The sequence below is a fragment of the Aethalodelphis obliquidens genome, unplaced genomic scaffold, assembly GCF_003676395.1.
Source record: "Aethalodelphis obliquidens isolate GAN/ISIS:26980383/991018 unplaced genomic scaffold, ASM367639v1 scaffold75, whole genome shotgun sequence".
NCBI lineage: Eukaryota > Metazoa > Chordata > Mammalia > Artiodactyla > Delphinidae > Aethalodelphis > Aethalodelphis obliquidens.
The window spans coordinates 3,748,283-3,769,764 of record NW_020838019.1 but is presented as its reverse complement, the minus strand read 5'-3'; the positions used below and the strand labels follow the sequence as shown (position 1 = coordinate 3,769,764).

The 21,482-nt window shown below is 39.9% G+C and overlaps 2 protein-coding genes across 3 annotated transcripts in view; one reads left to right on the top strand and one right to left on the bottom strand.

Moving 5' to 3' along the window:
* Positions 1-21,482, bottom strand: part of TENT4B (terminal nucleotidyltransferase 4B) — a 61,773-nt gene that overhangs the window by 24,993 nt on the left and 15,298 nt on the right. The gene's annotated exons all lie outside the window — the stretch shown is intronic.
* On the top strand, positions 8,625-9,365 carry LOC113612332 (60S ribosomal protein L21-like). The gene is made up of 2 exons (XM_027092131.1): positions 8,625-8,761; positions 8,958-9,365. The coding sequence occupies exons 1-2, from the start codon at positions 8,628-8,630 to the stop codon at positions 9,331-9,333; spliced, it is 510 nt and encodes a 169-aa protein (XP_026947932.1). The 5' UTR covers positions 8,625-8,627; the 3' UTR covers positions 9,334-9,365.

Sequence of the window (21,482 nt, the reverse complement as noted above, 5' to 3'; positions counted from 1 at the left end):
AGAGGGGGAGAGAGAGAGAGAGAGAGAGAGAGAGAGGGAGGGAGAAAGAGGGAGAAAGAGAGAAAGAGAGAAAGAAAGAAAGAAAGAAAGAAAGAAAGGAAGGAAGGAAGGAAGGAAGGAAGGAAGGAAGGAAGAAAGGAGAAAGAGAGAAAGGAAGAAAGAAAGAAATGTGTCTCAAACTGGCCCTGTAGATACTTCTTCTAAGTCCATACGTTCTCTATGAGAATTTTTAAATTGTGTGTTTTCACTTCAATATTACTCTAATAACATTAGCATGAGCTTGTTCTGGATCATCCAGATGCTTCTCTGGAAACAGAGAGCTGCCCAGGGATTCTCCAGCCCACATGCTGTTGTGTTTACCATCAAGCTAAGGCCAAAGAAGAGGATTTTAATTGGTCTGTACTAACAGTCAAGAACAGGGTAAGACCTGATACATGTATCACACACATATGCCAAGTAAAGGTCAAATGGCACCCCTGAACATTTCTACAGTTTTCAGAACAGAGAAAAATGATGAGAGAACTGAGTTGTCACATGGCAAGGTACCAAAGGCATTTCCAGTGCATTCCCAACACCACAGCAGGCAATATCATATTTACATTGAGAGTAGCAATATGATCTGCGTAAAACATCATCTGTCCCATAAATTAATTTTAATTTTATTGATTCTGTCATTTTATCTGTATTTACCTGGTTGTTTTGTTTTTGTAACCTTTTTTAAGCATAAGAAATTTATCCTTGTGTGCATTCTTACATTATAATAAAAATAACTCAAGCTAGGGTGCCAAGAGCAGTCGATGGAGAAAGGACAGTCTTTTCAAAAAATGGTGCTAGGGGGCTTCCCTGGCGGCGCAATGGTTGAGAGTCCGCCTGCCGATGCAGGGGACGCGGGTTCAGGCCCCGGTCCGGGAAGATCCCACATGCCGCAGAGCGGCTGGGCCCGTGAGCCATGGCCACTTAGCCTGTGCGTCTGGAGCCAGTGCTCGCAACAGGAGAGGCCACAACAGTGAGAGGCCCGCGTACCGAAAAAGAAAAAAAAAAAAAAGAGAGTGAAAAGACAACCAACAGAATGGGAGAAAATATTTTCAAATCATCTATCTGATAAGGGATTAATATCCAAAATATACAAAGAACTCCTACAATTCAACAACAAAATCAAATCCCAATTCAAAAATGGACAAAGGACTTGAATGGACATTTCTCCAAAGAAGAACTATGGATGACCAATAAGCACATGAAAAGATACTCAACATCGGGCTTCCCTGGTGGCGCAGTGGTTGAGAGTCCGCCTGCCGATGCAGGGGACGCGGGTTTGTGCCCCGGTCCAGGAAGATCCCACATGCCGCGGAGCGGCTGGGCCCGTAAGCCATGGCCGCTGAGCCTGTGCGTCCGGAGCCTGTGCTCCGCAACGGGAGAGGCCACAACAGTGAGAGGCCCGCGTACCACAAAAAAAAAAAAAAAAAAAAAGATACTCAACATCAATAGTCAATTAGAGAAATGCAAATCAGTACCATCAGATTACTTCAACCCATTAGGATGGCTATTATCAAATAAACAGAAATTAACAAATGTTGGTGAAATGTGGAAAAATCGGAACCCTCCTACATTGCTGGTGGGAATATAAAATGATTAGCTCAGGTGGAAAACTGTGGCAGTTCCTTAAAAAGTAGAATTACCATATGATGCAGCAATTCCACTCCTAGGTATAAACCCAGAAGAACTGAAAGCAGAAACTCAAGATACTTATACACCAATGTTCATAGCATTATTCACAATAGCCAAAAGGTGGAAACAAACCAAATGTCCATCAACAAATGAATGGATAAACAAAATGTGGAATATTAGTCGGCATTAAAAACGAAGGATAGGGCTTCCCTGGTGGCGCAGTGGTTGAGAGTCCGCCTGCCGATGCAGGGGACACAGGTTTGTGCCCCGGTCTGGGAAGATCCCACATGCCGCGGAGCGGCTGGGCCCGTGAGCCATGGCCACTGAGCCTGCGCATCGGGAGCCTGTGCTCCACAAACGGGAGAGGCCACAACAGTGAGAGGCCCGCGTACCGACTAAAATAAATAAATAAATAATTAAAAACGAAGGATATTTTGATATATGTCATAATGTGCATGTTAAGAACATTATGCTAAGTGAAACAATAAGTCAGACACAAAAGGACAAATATTGTATGTTTCCACTTATATGAAGTACCTAGAATAGGCAAATTCAGCGGGAAAGCAGAACAGAGGTTAGTTACCAGGGGCTGGAGGGGAGGGGGGAATGGGGAGTGACAGTTTAATGGGTAGATAGTTTCTGCTTGGAATGACGAAAAATTCTGGAAACTGATAGTGGTGACGGTTGGACAGGGATGTGAATGTACTTAATGCCACCGAACTGTATACTTAACAAAGGTAAATTTTATGTTATGTATATTTTATCACAATAAGAAAAACTTAAGCTAACACTGGATATCTGCCAAAAATATTTTATGAAGATCTTAATCTGAGAAACACTGCTACAGAGTTAGAATTAAAAATTAAACCATTTATGTAATGTTTAAAAATATAGACACCAATGGTATATATTGCTATGGATGTAAACACAGAAGCATAAAAGCATCAGCGTTGCAAGAGTGGTTACCTCTGGGAAAGGAGGGAGGTAAATGGGAGGTATGCCAAACAGTGTTCAAGTGTACCTGAAAAGTTATATTCCTTACGTAAAGGAAAAAAAAAGAAGAAAAAATGGAAGAAAAGAAGGGAGGGAGGGAGGGAAAAAAGGGAAAAAGTCAAATTTGTTAAATCCAGATGGTGGGGACTCAGGGGTTCACTGTTATTCTGTATCCTCTCCATATGTTTGAAATAGTTAATAATAAAAATGTGAAATGACTAAGAATCAAAAGTTTACATAATAAGGAATTAAAACTTCCTTTAGCCATTCTACACAATGAATGAGCAGACAGCCCAGACACAGGCCACGTTCCCAATTTACCATCAAGAGCACCTTCTACTTCCCATCTTCCCCTCTCCCCATGGATCTAAGCTGCCACCAACAAGCAGTCAGAGTTGTCAATCAGCATTCACTAGCCAGACTTTTCTATCTCTCACTCTGAGACCATAATTGGTCTTACAATTTTTGCTTGCCTCCAAAATTGCAAGTTAAAAAAACACTAATTCCCATTAGAATTAATGTAAAAACTGCAGCATTGCTACATACAATTAAATTCATACCAGGCTAGTAGTAATACAGTTACGATTGGTTCATAATTACTTACTGCAGGTAACTGAAAATTGTCAATAAAAGGCAAAAATTCCCAAACAAGCCAGAACTTGGAAGCAACTGCAACTTGGAGCTTTGCTACTTTGCCAGTTATATCAAAAGTGTACAAATAAGATCAGGGTAGAAATAACCCTAGAGCCATTCATAGTCATTCTTTCTCTCTCTCTCCCTCTCCCTCTCCCTCTCTCTCTCTCTCTCACACACATACACAACACACAATTAGATCTTTTTTTTTCTTTTAGCCAAAACACTATTTCCATGTAAGTATGGGAGATGTAAAAGTACACCAGGCTCAAAATGACACTAAGAACCAAAAGAGGGAACACTCCTAGGTATCTATCCAAGGGAAATGAAAACGTCTACCCACGCAAAAGCTGTTCGTAACAGCATTATTCACAATAGCCAAAAAGTGGAAACAATCCAAGTGTCCATCGATTGATGAATGAATAAACAAAATGTGGACACACTGAAATGTTATTCAGCCACATACAGGCGTGATACATACTACAACATGGATGAACCTTAAAAACACGCTAAGTGAAAGAAGGCACACACAAAAGGACACCTAAGCTATATAATTCCATTTATATGAAATGCCCAAAATAAGCAAATCCATAGAGATACAAAGTAACTGCTAGTGGATATGAGGCTTGTTTTGGGGGTGATGAAAATATTCTAAAACTTATTCTGATGATAGCTGCACAACTCTGTGAATATACTAAAAGACATCTGAACTGTACATATCTCAGTGAGGCTATTATTAGGGAAAAAAGAAAAAACAAGGACAAGCTGCCATTACAGACCCCAAAAGATTCTGCCTCAACTTGTATGTCACCACAAAGCAAAATAAGAGGAATAGGAGAGTCTATAAGTCAATAGAAAGAAGACTTGTATATCCAGGTAGTAAATGACTTAACACAAACCCAAAACAAAACAACTTGACATTTTACTTAGCACATGGACCAAGGTAACAGGCAAATTGTTACGCTTTTTGAAATACTGAAAGACCCAAAAAGGACCTAGGGATCCCAGGGTCAACATGTATCTAAAGCATTCAGAACTTTTTTTTTTTTTTTTTTGCGGTACACGGGCCTCCTACCGCTGCGGCCTCTCCCGCTGCGGAGCACAGGCTCCAGACGCGCAGGCTCGGCGGCCATGGCTCACGCGCCCAGCCGCTCCGCGGCACATGGGATCTTCCCAGACCGGGGCACGAACCCGTGTGCCCTGCATCGGCAGGCGGACTCTCAACCACTGCGCCACCAGGGAAGCCCAGCATTCAGAACTTTTAACGCAACATCAATCTAATCCGAGAGTCCCAATAGCTTCTCCACATGTCATTAGAGAGTCCATGAATCTGCGCCTGCCCACCTCAGCTCCCTCCTGGGCACTGCTGGTTTCACAGGATAATCCTCAAGCATCCACAGAAAGTCAAAAACAAAAAAACAAAAACAAAAACTCTTTTCACCATTAACTTCCCTAACAATGAGCATATATTATATGTCCTTAAGTTTACCATTACTTAGGGAGTCTTGTCTCATTTTACGGAAAGTTATATAAATCTGAAGAATAACTCTTTGACATTCTCCATTGGAAGACACAACCACCCATTTCTGGAACTGCTGAATCCCTCATGTAATTACCTCTTTCCTGGGCATATGATCTTCTGGTCAAGGACAAACTGCCAATGTTCTAATTCAGTGGTGCCAAGTTCATTATTACCTCACCTTCAGATAAGAAAGTGACACGCGTGAGAAAAATCAGAACATTAACACACTAGAAACTTCAAAGTAGAATAATAATACAGCCAACACATTTACACATACCTCAACAAACACACACACCAACAAACCCATGGGGCAAAAATCTCACAACCACTATTCCATGACAAAAATAAGTAAACGGATAAAGCCCAAATCTACTTGGGGGTAGCGGGGTGCAGGGTAGGAGCCTGGGAGCCTTCAGAAAAGCGGTAACAGTTTCCCTCATGCACCGTTAACCTTCACAGTCTTTCTAACACATAATGAGACCAGCAATTTTACTTTGAGGAACACAGATGGAGAAACTGGCTCAAAAGTAAACAACACTTATAAGTATGTTTCTCGTGCTTTATTCACAACAGAAAATGAAAAGCAACTTAGATGTCCAACAACAAGGGCGTGCTTTAGTAAACCCTGGTATATAGTTATGTAGGAAAATATGGTCTACCCTCTCCAAAAAACACTGCATCGTAGACTATGTGAATACATGGAAAAGACCATGCAAAATGTAAACTAGGAGAAGCAATAAGATCTTTCAAGTAAAAGAAAATTGTATATTTTTAAATGGATCTTTTACAATGACACTTAAATAGGAGTTTACGGAGACTAATATTAGTTGATAATTTTTAATGAAGAGCTTCTTTGAAGTGGCATATTTGTTGTTATTGTACAGTCAAGTTGATTGAATATACAACGTAAAGTTTCTAACACTATTATGAAAGGCAAGCACCAAAGAAAATGCAGAACTCATCAAATTCTCTTGATATTTCTTGCTGTTTTGACACAATTATTCTGGCTACCATTATCTGTTAATCATCTTCACATCACTAACCTAATTCAGCGTTTTTTATAAACTATTTCCAAGTCAGCAGCCAGCACAATGGCACTGGGCATGAAGACATTCAGGGTATGCGGAGCAAACCCAAAACACTCCTCAAATTTTTGACAATTATAAACAAAAAAATTGCTCTGCTACTCTTGTGCCTTCACTGAAATATTTGCAAATTCAATGAAGTCCAGAAAATTCTCCTGAGTTCCCCTCCTCAACACTTCTGCAGCATGACCTGGCTGGAGGACAATTTAGCATTTTGCCCCAGCAATCACAGCACATGTGCACACAGAGGCAGCCACAAGAATGTTCACTGCAGCACTGGAATAGGAAACAGTGGAAACAACATTTGTGCTCACCAGGAGGAAAATGGCTTTAAAAATTATGGTACAACTACACAGTCGAATTCTACACAGCACGTGAACTGACACGAAAAAATTTCCAAGATACATTATTTGGAAAAAACCAAAATTTACAAAATAAAGTCCACCCAGTAGGAAAAGTTCTGGGAGGATCCACAGGACACTGGAAACAATCACTACCTCTGAAGAAGAGGCTGGAGCTAAGAATAAGAATGGTGGTCAAAGGAGACTCCTGACTTTTCTGTAACGTTTTGAGTTTTTACAAGGAGAATAAATTCATGCCTTATTTCCATAATTATAATTTAAGAAAAATCTCTGGATCATAAATTGCATGTGATTTATCTAATATTCCATTAAGGGAATTCAAATCTATATGAACACAGGTGGTATGGGTCTAACTGATAAAGCGCATTGAAGGTGCCCTGTCTTCACATTTAAATACAAAAACACACTTCCCTCTGTACCTCTCCAACAATGTAAATATGTTTCCTTCCTTAAAAACAACCCCAGACACCCTCCTCGCCAAAAAAAAAAAAAAAAAGGAAAAAAGCACTTTTAGTACAAGACCAAATTTTTAAAAAATCTTACACATAATCTCAAACTCCTTAATAAGCATTTTTACTTTTCATCCAAAAAACGATAGTGTTACAAAGCCTTAGCCAAACTTCACCTCATTAAGATGATGTCTGTTGCCCACATAACTATTTTGAAGTTGTTTCATTCACTTGGTCTGGTTTTAATCAATACAGAAAAGTTAGTGGGAAGGCAAAGCTATTCCATTTTGAGCATAATTTCGGAGGACTTCCAGCATCTCATCTCCCGCCTCAACAAGGAACCCCTCTTATAGCAAGGGGGTCCAAGGGATTCTGATAATTAGCCGGATTTGGGAACCCATGCTCTAAAAGTGGGTTTTAAGCAGTACTTCTCAATCCATGCTGCATACGATTATTATTTTTTAAATATGACGTGAGAGCCACCACCCACTGCAGACCTATTAAATCAGAATCTCTGAGGAGTGGGTTCCCGTCATCAATTCTCTTTTTTAACTTCCTCAGATTGAGAACCCTGTGTTGAAGTAACTGGTTTAGGCGTTGCTCTTATCCAGCTCAGGAAGCAGAACACCATTATCTGCATGGGCCATAGGAAACACAGTGGCAGCCAGCAGAGGAGCTGAAACACCAACCCCCAGTTTTATTTGAAGTCACAGAGTTAGGCTAACAGGACAAGATTCTCTATAACTAAGATCCATTATAGACTAGGGCTAGTAAGAAGCCCTGGTTTCAACTAAAGATAAAGTCACTCCGCTAACTTGAAACTTGGTAAAGTCATTTAACCTCTCTGAGGTTCAAATTATCAATTTTTTAAAGGACTGGAATAAATGACCTCCGAAGATCCTCTGATCTCAAACCCCATGATGATTCTACCATGTGGCCACAAATCAATCAAGTCCATAAGCAGAGTATCCTTAAATAAATGCATGAATATCTTCTGCGAGTATCAGATTCATCATACATATAATTTTATGCTAATCTACATAAAAATTCTATTCATCATCACACCATAAGAAATCCTAACTGAACCTAATTAGATTCTATCAGATCAATCACAAGTGAAAATTAAACTAGTCACATAAGTCTCAAAATAAATACAGGGATTTCCCTGGTGGTGCAGTGGATAAGACTCCACGCTCCCAATGCAGGGGGCCCAGGTTCAATCCCTGGTTGGGGAACTAGATCCCACATGCATGCTGCAACTAAGAGTTTGCATGCCACAACTAAGGAGCCCGCGAGCCACAACTAAGGAGCCCTGGAGCTGCAAGTAAGGAGCCTGCGAGCCGCAACTAAGACCCAATGCAACCAAATAAATATTTCTTTAAAAATTAAACAAACAAATAAATAAAACTATCAAAATAAACAATCTAATCCTACACCTAAAGCAACTAGAGAAAGAAGAACAAAAAGAAGCCCAAGTCAGTAGAAGGAAAGAAATCATAAAGATCAGAGCAGAAATATATGAAATAGAAACGAAGAAAACAATAGCAAAGATCAATAAAACTAAAAGCTGGTTCTTTGAGAAGATAAACAAAATTGATAAACCCTTAGCCAGACTCATCAAGAAAAAAAGGGAGAGGACGCAAATAAGTAAAATTAGAAATGAAACAGGAGAAATCACAACTGACACTGCAGAATTACAAAGGATTATAAGAGACTACTACAAACAACTAAATGCCAATAAAATGGACAACCACGAAGAAATGGACAAATTCTTGGAAAGGTACAAATTTCCAAGACTGAACCAGAAAGAAATAGAAAATATAAACAGACCCATCACAAACAATGAAATTGAAACTGTAATTAAAAATCTTCCAACAGCTTTTCGGCCGGAACCACCATCTTCCAGTAATTCGCCAAAATGATCAACACAAAGGGAAAGAGGAGGGGCACCCGCTACATGTTCTCCAGGCCCTTTAGAAAATATGGAGTTGTTCCTTTGGCCACACACATGCGAATCTACAAGAAAGGAGATACTGTAGATATCTGGACACTGTTCAAAAAGGAATACCCCAGGCTTCCCTGGTGGCACAGTGGTTGAGAGCCCGCCTGCTGATGCAGGGGACACAGGTTCGTGCCCCGGTTCGGGAGGATCCCACGTGCCGCGGAGCGGCTGGGCCCGTGAGCCATGGCCGCTGAGCCTGCGTGTCCGGAGCCTGTGCTCCGCAACGGGAGAGGCCACAGCAGTGAGAGGCGTGCATACCGCGCAAATAAAAAAAAAAAAAAAAAAAAAAGGAATACCTCAGAAATGTTACCATGGCAAAACTGGGAGAGTCTACAATGTTACCCAGCATGCTGTTGGCATCATTGTAAACAAACAAGTTAAGGGCAAGATTCTTGCCAAGAGAATTCATGTGCGTATCGAGCATATTAAGCACTCTAAGAGCCGAGACAGCTTCCTGAAACGGGTGAAGGAAAACGATCAGAAAAAGAAGGAAGACAAAGAGAAAGGTACTTGGGTTCAACTGAAGCGCCAGCCTGCTCCACCCAGAGAAGCACACTTTGTGAGAACCAACGGAAAGGATCCTGAACTGTTAGAGCCCATTCCCTATGAATTCATGGCATGATGGGTGTAAAGAAAATAGAAGACCTGGACTGTATAAATGTTTCTCTTAATTGAGTAGAAGTGTGTGACCCCCCTCCTCCAAACAAATATTTAAAGCACATTTTAATTGTGTCCAAATTCAGTGGGTGACATCTTTTTACTTTTCAAATTTAGTAGTTTTTCTTCCTGAAAGATGTGAGGTAGTTTGTTGTGCAGTATACTCCACTCGTTAATAAACTGCTAGATATTATTTATAAAATATTTGTACTAGTTTGAAAATAGTCTCTAAATTCCTATGAACAAAGGATTTAAAATAAATGAATTAAAGGTTAAAAAAAAAATCTTCCAACAAACAAAAGTCCAGGACCAGATGGCTTCACAGGTGAATTTTATCAAACATTTAGAGAAGAACTAACACTGATCCTTCTCAAACTCTTCCAAAAGATTGCTGAGGGGGGAACACTCCCAAATTCATTCTACTAAAACACCATCACCCTGATACCAAAACCAGAAAAAGATACCACAAAAAAAGAAAACTACAGGCCAATATCACTGATGAACATAGATGCAAAAATCCTCAACAAAATACTAGCAAACAGAATCCAACAGCACATTAAAAGGATCACATACCATGATCAAGTGGGATTTATCCCAGGGATGCAAAGGTTCTTCAATATACACAAATCAATCAATGTGATACACTGTATTAATAAATTAAGGAATAAAAACCATATGATCAGCTCAATAGACACAGAAAAAGCTTTTGATAAAATTCAACACCCATTTATGATTAAAAACTCTCCAGAAAATGGGCATAGAGGGAACCTACCTCAACATAATAAAGGCCATATACGACAAACCCACAGCAAACATCATTCTCAATGGTGAAAAACTGAAAGCATTTCCTCTAAGATCAGGAACGAGACAAGGATGTCCACTCTCACCGCTATTATTCAACATAGTTTTGGAAGTCCTAGCCACGGCAATCAGAGAAGAAAAAGATATAAAAGGAATACAAATTGGAAAAGAAGAAGTAAAACTGTCACTGTTTGCAGATGACATGATACTATACACGGAAAATCCTAAAGATGCCACCAGAAAACTACTAGAGTTAATCAATGAATTTGGTAAAGTTGCAGGATACAAAATTAATGCACAGAAATCTCTGGCATTCCTATATACTAACAACACAAAATCAGAAAGAGAAATTAAGGAAACAATCCCATTTACCATCGCAACAAAAAGAATAAAATACCTAGGAATAAACCTATCTAAGGAGGCGAAAGACTTGTACTCAGAAAACTAAAACACTAATGAAAGAAATCAAAGATGACATAAACAGATGGAGAAATATACCATGTTCTTGGATTGGAAGAATCAACATTGTGAAAATGACTCTACTACCCAAAGAAATTTACAGATTCAATGCAATCCCTACCAAACTACCAATCACATTCTTCACAGAATTAGAACAAAAAATTTTACAATTCGTATGGAAACACAAAAGACCCTGAATACCCAAAGCAATCTTGAGAAAGAAAAACGGAGCTGGAGGAATCAGGCTCCCCGACTTCAAACTATACTACAAAGCTACAGTAATCAAGACAGTAGGGTACTGGCACAAAAACAGAAATATAGGTCAATGGAATAGGATAGAAAGTCCAGAGATAAACCCACACACATATGGTCACCTAATTTATGACAAAGAAGGCAAGAACATACAATGGAGAAAAGACAACCTCTTCAATATGTGGTGCTGGGAAAACTGGACAGCTACTTGTAAAAGAATGAAATTAGAACACTACCTAACACCATACACAAAAATAAACTCCAAATGGATTAAAGACCTAAGTGTAAGACCAGACACTATAAAACTCTTAGAGGAAAACATAGGAAAAACAATCTTTGACATAAATCACAGCAAGATTTTTTTTGACCCACATCCTAGAGTAATGAAAATAAAAACAAACAAATGAGACCTAATTAAACTTAAAAGCTTTTGCACAGCAAAGGAAACCATAAACAAGACAAAAAGACAACCCTCAGAATGGGAGAAAATATTTGCAAAGAAAACAGACACCAAAATATACAAACAGCTCATGGAGCTCAATATCTGTCATACAGAGTGAAGTCAGAAACAGAAAAACAAATACCATATACTACTGCATATATATGGAATCTAAAGGAAAAAAAAAATGGTACTCGGCTTCCCTGATGGCACAGTGGTTGAGAATCCGCCTGCCGATGCAGGGGACACGGGTTCGTGCCCCGGTCTGGGAACATCCCACATGCCGCGGAGCGGCTAGGCCCGTGAGCCATGGCCGCTGAGCCTGCGCGTCCGGAGCCTGTGCTCCGCAACGGGAGAGGCCACAGCAGTGAGAGGCCCGCATACCGTAAAAAAAAAAAAACAAAAAAAACGGTACTGATGAACCTAGTGGCAGGGCAGGAATAAAGACACAGACATAAAGAATGGACTTGAGCACACGGGGCGGGGTGTGGAGGTAAGCTGGGGTGAAGTGAGAGTAGCATCGACGTATATATACACTACCGAATGTAAAGTAGTTAGCTAGTGGGAAGCAGCCGCATAGCACAGGGAGATCAGCTCAGTGCTTTGCAACAACCTAGAGGGGTGGGATAGGGAGGGTGGGGAGGAGGCTCAAGAGGGAGGGGATAGGGGGATATATGTATGCGTATGGCTGATTCATTTTGTTGTACAACAGAAACTGACACAGTATTGTGAAGCAATTATACTCCAATAAAGGTCTATTTAAAAAAATAATAAAAAGATATAAATAAATAAAACTATAAAAATAAATACATACATTTGGAATAAAGAAATTTTTAAAATAATTCAACCTTGTCTTTGTTAATGTTCTGATTAAAGGAAATTTTTTCCCATTTTTAAAAACTGTGGTAAAATATGTGTAAAATTTACCATTTTAAACATTTTTAAGTGTGCAGTTCTATGGCATTAAGACATACACATCTACTCAGCCATAAAAAGAAACGACATTGATTTATTTGTAGTGAGGTGGATGGACCGAGAGACTGTCATACAGAGTGAAGTACGTCAGAAAGAGAAAAACAAATACCATATATTAACACATATATATGGAATCTAAAAAAAAAAAAAAAATGGTCATGAAGAACCTAGAGGCAGGACGGGAATAAAGACGCAGACCTACTAGAGAATGGACTTGAGAACACGGGGAGGGGGAAGGGTACGCTGGGACAAAGTGAGCGAGTGGCATGTACATATTTACACGACCAAACGTAAAATAGATAGCTAGTGGGAAGCAGCGGCATAGCAAAGGGAGATCAGCTCAGTGCTTTGTGACCACTTAGAGGGGCGGGATAGGGAGGGCGGGAGGGAGGGAGATGCAAGAAGGAAGAGTTATGGGGATATATGTATAGCTGATTCATTTTGTTATAGAGCAGAAACTAACACACCACTGTAAAACAATTATACTCCAATAAAGACGTTAAAAAAACAAAAAGAAGACATACACATCTTGTGAAACTATCACTACTATCCATCTGTAGAACTTTTCTTTTTAAACCACTTTACTGAAGTATGACTGACACATAAAATATTTAATGTATATAACCATACTTGTAAAACTATCACCAACCATCAAGGCCAAAAACATATCCAACACCTCCCAAAAGTTTCCTCCTGTCCCCTTTATTTACTTTTTTTTTTTTTTTTTTTGCGGTATGCGGGCCTCTCACTGTTGTGGCCTCTCCCATTGTGGAGCGCAGGCTCCAGACGCGCAGGCTCGGCGGCCGTGGCTCACGGGTCCAGCCACTCCATGGCATGTGGGATCTTCCCGGACCGGGGCACGAACCCGTGTCCCCTGCATCGGCAGACGGACTCTCAACCACTGCGCCACCAGGGAAGCCCTCCACTTTTTAATCTTCCCCAAATGAAACTCTGTACCCATTAAACCCTAACTCCCCATTCTCTTCTCCCCTGCCCCCAAACCCCTAGCAGTCACTGTTCTACTTTCTGTCTCTATGAATTTAACTACTCCCTAGGTATCTCATAGAAGTAGAATCTCATTCAATTCTGTCCTTTGTGACCAGCTTTTTTTTCACCTAGCACGTCCTTAAGTTTCACCCATGTCGTAGCATGTGTCAATTTCCTTCCCTTATAAAGCTGAATGATATTACATTGTGTGTATATTACAATATTTTGTTTACCCATTCATCCATCAATGAACACTTGGGTTGCTTCATTCTGATTTTTTTTTTTTAACTGTATGTTACTTTGAAGTCACATACAATAAAAATGAGAGAACCTTACATCATCACATTTCTTGGGGGGGAAAAAAAAAAAGACCTGTAAGCAGATCACATTCTGGGCCATAAAACACACCTTAAAAACTTTTAAATCATACAAAGTATACTCTCAGACCTCAGTGGAATTAAACGAGAAATCAGTAATTTAAAAATAGCTGGAAAATCCCAAATATAATATTTGAAGATTAAATATGCAATACTTGGAGACTAAATAATTGGGAAATTAAAACTTGGGTCAAAGAAGTTGTCTCAAGAGATAGTCCTAACTAAATGAAAGTGAAAACATAACTTATCAAAACTTGTGACATGCAGGGAAAGCAGTACATAGAGTAAAATTTATATCACTGAATGCAAATATTAAAAAAGAAGAAAGGGATTCCCTGGTGGCGCAGTGACTGAGAGCCCGCCTGCCAATGCAGGGGACATGGGTTCGAGCCCTGGTCCGGGAAGATCCCACATGCCGCAGAGCAGCGGGGCCTGTGCGCCACAGCTGCTGAGCCTGCGCTCTGGAGCCTACAAGCCACAACTACTGAGCCCACATGCCACAACTACGGAAGCCTGCATGCCTAGAGCCTGTGCTCTGCAACAAGAGAAGCCACCGCAATGAGAAGCCCGCACAACAGAACGAAGAGTAGCCCCTGCTTGCTGCAACTAGAGAAAGCCTGCGAGCACCAATGAAGACCCAGTGCAGCCAAAAATAAATAAATAAAATAAATAAATTTATTTTAAAAAAAAGAAAGAAAAGAAGAGAGATCTAAAATTCAATTATCTAAGTTTCTACCTTAGGAAACTAGAAAAAGGTGAACAAATTATATTCAAAGTAAGGACGAGAAAAATAATTAAAATTTGAGCAGAAATCAGTGAAAAAAGAAATCTATAGAGAAAAATCAGTGAAACAAAAGCTGACTCTTTGGAAAGATCAATGAAATGGATAAACCTCTAGCCAAATTGAGAAAAAAGAGAGAAGACACTAATTACTAACATCAGAAATGAATGAAGGGCCGTCACTACGGATCCTATGGATATTAACAGGAAGATAAAGAAATATTATGAACCCACAAATTGATAACCTAGATAAAATACACCAATTCCTTGAAAGAGACAATCTACCAGGATTTATACAAGAAGAAAAGAACAATCTGAATAGGCCTATGTCTATTACGGAAACTGAATCAATAACTAATAACGCTCTTAAAATAAAAAGCAACAACCCCAGATGGGTTCACTAGGGAAATCTACCAAAGATCTAAGGAAGAAATTATCTGAATTTTCTACAATCTCTTCCAGAAAATAGAAGCAGAGGAAATCGTTTGTAATGCATTCTCTGAGACGATTACCCTAATCCCCAAACCAAAGACATTATAAGAAAGAAAAACTACAGACCAATATCTCTGATATATCTCTGAACACAGATGTAAAAATCTTGAACAAAATATTAGCAAACCAAATACAACAATGTACAAAAAGAATTATACACCATGACCAAGTGGGATTTACTCCAGGTATGCAAGACTGAGTCAACATTCAAAAATAAATTTATGTAATCCATCACAACAACAGGCTAAAGAAGAAAAATCCTATAATCATATCAAATAGAAACAGCATTTGAAAAAAATCTAACACCCAATCAAAAACACTCAGGAAGGGAATTCCATGGTGGTCCAATGGTTACGACTGCAGGGGGCACGGGTTCAGTCCCTAGTTGGAGAACTAATATTCCCCCATGCCTCGTGGTGCGCCGCCCCGCCCCCCCCAAAAAAACAACTCAGGAAACCGGAAATAGAGGGGAAGTTACTCAACTTGATAAAGAACATATTACAAATACCTTACAGCTACTTAATGATGTAAATTAGATGCTTTCCCACTAAGATTAGGGACAAGGCAAGATGTCCACTCTCACCACTCCTAATCAGCATCATATTGGAAGTCCTAATGCAATAGAACAAAACAAGGAAATAAAAAGTGTACATATTGGAAAGGAAGAATAAAATTGCCTTTGTTTGCTACTGACATGATTATCTATGTAGAAAATCCCAAAGAAGTAACAAAAAAATTCCTGGAACTAATAAGCCATTATAGCAAGGTTACAGGATACAAAGTTAATAAACAAAAGTCAACTGCTTCCTTATATACCAGCAATAAACAAATGAAATATGAAATTTAAAATGCAATACCATTTAAAAAAAACCCAAAACAGAAATACTTAGGTATAAATGTAACAACATATGATCAAGATCTATACAAAGAAAACTACAAAACTCTGATGAAAGAAATCAAAGATCTATTCCATTTCTTTGCAACTTGATCTACAGATACAATGAAATCCCAATCAAAATTCAGCAAGACATTTTGTACATATCAACAAACTGATTCTAAAATTTATATGGAAAGGCAAAAGATCCAGAATAGCCAAAATAATATAGAAGGAGAAGAATAAAGTCAGAGGAATGACAATACCTGACTTCAAGACTTACTATGATGCTAAAGTAATCAAGACAGTGAGGTACTGGCGAAAGGCTAGACACGGAACAGAATAGAAAGCCCAGGGCTTCCCTGGTGGCGCAGTGGCTGGGAGTCCGCCTGCCGATGCAGGGGACACGGGTTCGTGCCCCAGTCCGGGAGGAGCCCACGTGCCGCGGAGCGGCTGGGCCCGTGAGCCATGGCCGCTGAGCCTGCGTGTGCAGAGCCTGTGCTCCGCAACAGGAGAGGTCACAACAGTGAGAGGCCCACGTACCACAAAAGAAAAACAAACAAACAAACAAAAAAAACCCACAAAACTATAAAATTCCTAGAAGACAACCTAAGAAAAAATTTAGGTGACCTTGAGTTTGGCCATGACTTTTCAGACACAATACCAAAAGCACAGTCCATAAAAGAAAATTGCTAAATTGGACTTCACTAAAAGTAAAAACTTCTGCTCTGCAAAAGACACTGTCAAGAGAAGGAAAAAAGGCAAGCCATCGACTGGGAAAAAATTTTTTACAAAACACATATTTAAGGGACTTCCCTGGTGGTCCAGTGTTAAAGAATCCACCTTGCAATGCAGGGGATGAGGGTTCAATCCCTGGTCGGGGAACTTCGGGGAACTAAGATCCCACATGCTGCAGGGCAACTAAGACCGCGCACCACAATTAATAAGCTCGCGCGCCTCAACTAGAGAGCCTGCGGGTCGCAAACTACAGAGTCCACGCGCCCTGGAGCCTGCCTGCGCACCACAACTAGAGAAGAGGAAACCCATACACCACAACTAGAGAGAAGCCCGAGTGTCACAACGAAGAGCCCGCGCACCACAACGAAAGATCCCGTATGCTTCAATGAAGATTCCGCACGCCGCAACTAATAAATAAAATAAATAAATAAATAATTTTTTAAAAATACATATTTAATAAAGGACTGGTATCCAAAATATTTAAAACTCAACAATAATAAAATAACCTAACTGAGCTTCCCTGGTGGCGCAGTGGTTGAGATTCTGCCTGCCAATGCAGGGGACATGGGTTCGAGCCCTGGTCTGGGAAGATCCCACATGCCGCGGAGCAACTAAGCCCATGAGCCACAGCTACTGAGCCTGCGCGTCTGGAGCCCGTGCTCTGCAACAAGAGAAGTCGCAATAGTGAGAGGCCTGCGCACCGCGACGAAGAGTGGCCCCCGCTTGCCCCAACTGGAGAAGGCCCTTGTGCCGAAATGAAGACCCAACACAGCAAAAATAAATTAATTAATTAATTTAAAAAGAAAAGAAAGAAAATAACCTAACTTACAAATGAGCAAAACATGGAGTATCATCTATAAAAATATCAAATTCTATGCGGTACACCTGAAATTAATATAATATTGTAAGTCACCTATACTTCAATTAAAAAAAAAAGCAAAATATCTGAGGAGACACCTCACCAAAGAAAATACAGATGACAAGTATAAGAAAAGATACCTGACATCATATGTCATTAGGGAACTGCAAATTAAAACAATGAGATACCACTATACACCTATTAGAATGGCCAAAATCCAAAACACTGACAACACCAAATGCTGGAGAGGATGTGGAGCAACAAGAACTCTCATTCATTGCTGGTGGGAATGTAAAATAGAACAGTCACTTTGGAAGACAGTTGGTAGTTTCTTACAGAACTTAATATACTCTTACCATCCATCCAGGAATCTCACACTCCTTGGTATTAACCCAAAGGAGGTGAAAACTTATGTTCACACAAAAACCTGCACACAGATGCTTATAACAGCTTTATTCATAACTGCCCAAACCTGGAATAACCAAGATGTCCTTCAACAGGTAATTGGATACATAAGCTGTGGTACACCCATACAATGGAGTACTATTCAGCAATAAAAATGAGCTATCAAGCCAGGAAAAGATACAGAGGAACCTTAAATGCATACTGCTAAGTGAAAGTAGACAATCTGAGATGGTCACATACTGTATGATTCCAACTATATAACATTCTGGAAAACACAAAACAATGGAGACAATAAAAAGATCAGTGGTTGCCAGGGGCTCAGGGGGAGAGAGAGATGAACAGGTAGAACACAGGATTTTTAGGGCAGTGAAACTATTCTGCGTGATATCATTCTGTATAATGATGGATACAAGTCATTATAAACATTTGCCAAATCCACAGAATGTACAACACAAAGAGTGAAACCTAACAGTAAACTATGGACTTTAATTAGTCGTAATGTATCAACATATGGCCCATCAATTGTAACAAATACAATACATACAATACATTAATTATAGAGGAACTGGGGTGGGAGTGGGGAAGTGAGGGAGTATATGAGAACTCTGTACTTTCTGTTCAATTTTTCTGTAAACGTAAAACTGCTCAAGAAAAAATCATATACACACACATATACACACAAATATATACATAAAACACACACACACACACACACACACACACACACACACACACACACACGGCTCTTGGGGAAGGAAAGAGGAACCAGCTACTTCAGAACAGAAATGTCCATGAATATCTCCACTTTGCCCAGGTCTCACAGTTTTCCCTGCCTACTGACTCCCCAGAAGGGGCGACCACAGACTCCTAAGGAAGCTGAAGCCAAACCATGATCTTGAGGCTCGATTCACGTCATCATCTTGGAGCCTTCCTTTACAGAGGTCATATTGCCCTTCCTTTACACACCTTGCTACATGGTTTTTATACGTAAATAGTAACCTTTAAAATAAGTATTTGATTGGAGGTAAAGTGTTAAACATTTACTCCCGGTAGGAATCCTTCCTATAATGCTGTATGGGTTACAGCATTCTTTAGCCTAAGGTTAAAGAATATTAGCACAAGATGAAGAAACACAATCCAAGTTCAATTTAAAGGAAAAATAAATGTATTACTCTGGTTGGCAAGTTAAGGCTGTGAGAATTCTGTCTCCTGAGCAGAGGCTCACAGGCCACTACATCCATCATGGTTTTCTTCAGCTACCACAAGCTGAAAGCAAAGGTCAGGTGTGCCTGTGGGCCAAGGGCTCCCCTGACAGTCCCAGCCACCGACCAAAGGTCACGTACAGTTCACTACTTCCTCTTCCACACACCAGGCACTAGTCGGCCCAAAGCCCACTTCAGCTTCCTGCAGCCCACCTTGCTTCTCTTTCCTGAGGGATGACAGCTCATTAACAGAGCTAGTTAAAAGTTATATCCCCTTTCTCACTCTTATCCTGTTTTCCCTATGGGAACCGTACCCTCAGGACAACCAAATGGTTGAGGAGGAAAAGTTTCTCCTTTTAGGAGCTAATAAATGATAAAGGATCAAGAGAATAAGAAGATCCCAAGTTTACAACTCTAATAATGAACTAATATTTATAGGCAATGATCATTAATGGCTACTAATATCACAAAAATAAAAACATTCAGATACTATATGTGTCCTGGGAAAAGTACACACCACCCTCTATGAAGTATTCTTGCAGAAAATAACAACAACAAATCTAAACAAGCCTCTAGATCTAATTACAAATTTATAGAAAATACAGGGGTACACAGAACATATTAAATTGACACCACAGGAGTGCAATTAGCAAAACTCAGAAAGTAGAAAAATCTATAGGAAAAACACCCCAGCTTCTTCAACAAATAAATTAATGGGGGGAAACAGACAGCAGACAAAGCTGTTGATTAAAAGATTAAAAAGGCATTTCAACCAACAGCAATGCAAGAAACTCATTTGGATTCTGATCTGAACAAACTGTTAAAAAAAAAATTAAGGCACAATTGGGGAAATATAAACATTGGGTATTTGAGGTAACTAACGAATTATTGTTAACTTATTCAGGTGTAATAATAGTATCACGATTATGGTTTCTTTTTAAGTCCTTATCTAGAGACGCATGCATACAGAAAGGTTTATATAAAATGATGTGACATCTGGAATTTGCTTCAAAATAATGTGGGGTGGAAATGGACTGGCATGCAAGTGAAATGAGTTTGGCCATGGGTTGATGACTGTTGAAGTTGTGTGATGAGTACATGGAAGTTCATTATCTATTCTGTGTACTTTCATACCGTTTGTGATTCTCCATAATAAAAATGTTTTAAAAAATGAAGTAGAGGGCTTCCCTGGTGGCGCAGTGGTTGAGAGTCTGCCTGCCGATGCAGGGGACACAGGTTCGTGCCCCGGTCCGGGAAGATCCCACATGCCGCGGAGCGGCTGGACCCGTGAGCCATGGCCGCTGAGCCTGCGCGTCTGGAGCCTGTGGTCCGCAATGGGAGAGGCCACAGCAGTGAGAGGCCCGCGTACCGCAAAAAAAAAAAAAATGAAGTAGAGTAATTTCAGATCTCAAATTTCTCTAAGAAAGATAAACCATTATAGCCCATCATAGTAGATGCTGCTCCCCATCTATCTCGATTATGCTAAATACTACACAGTCAGCCCTCCGTACCCGTGGGTTTCACATCCAAACAATCAACCAACCACAGATCAAAATCTCAATCCGAGGTTGGTTGATTCCTCAGATGCAAACCCCACAGATACGGAGGGCCAACTGTATTCATTGCACTACACCATTTTATGGAAGGGATTTGAGCATCCCCGTGTTTTGGTATGCATCCTGGAACCAATCCCCTATGGATACCCAGGGACCACTGTATATCCAACCTATCCTTTTAGGGATTGTCATATGAAACCTGTATAACCAATTTTTCCTTTCCAACCCTCCACAACCTAACCAATCTTTCAAAACATTAGCAAAAAATCTCTACTCTTCTCAAAGTTTGCCCTTACCTCACTAGTCAAAAGCAACCTCTCCACCTTATCCAGTTTATCCAACCAGACCATAATTTCTTAGAAGGCAGAGAATGTTTTACTGTCTTTACTTCCCACAAAAAGCCTAGTGCAGTGGCTTGCATACAGCAGTAGATTATCCAACCAAAAAACCGTGTGGATCATCCTGGTCTGTTTGGAGATGAGTCGCAAAATCAACAAGTAATAAAGAACCAAAAGCAGAGGACATGTTTACAAAATCTATATGTCATAAAGAATGGATGAACATATTGTGATAGATCTATACAATAAAAATGCTACTCGGCATTAAAAAGTAACAAAGAACTATATTACACACAATATGCATGAACCTCCAAAACATCATGCTAAGAGGAGTCAGGCACAAAAGACTACCCAGCATATATAATTCCATTTAATCAAAATCCTAGAAAAGGCAAAAGTGGTTGCTCAGGGGAAGCGATGGGGTAAAGCAACTGACTGTAACGGGCATGAGGGTACTTTCTGAGTGATGGAAATGTTCTATATCTTCTTCCTACATTTTGATTGTTGTGGTCACACAACTGTATATATTTCCAAAAGTCACCTATCTGTACAATTTAAATGGGTGAATTTATTATATATA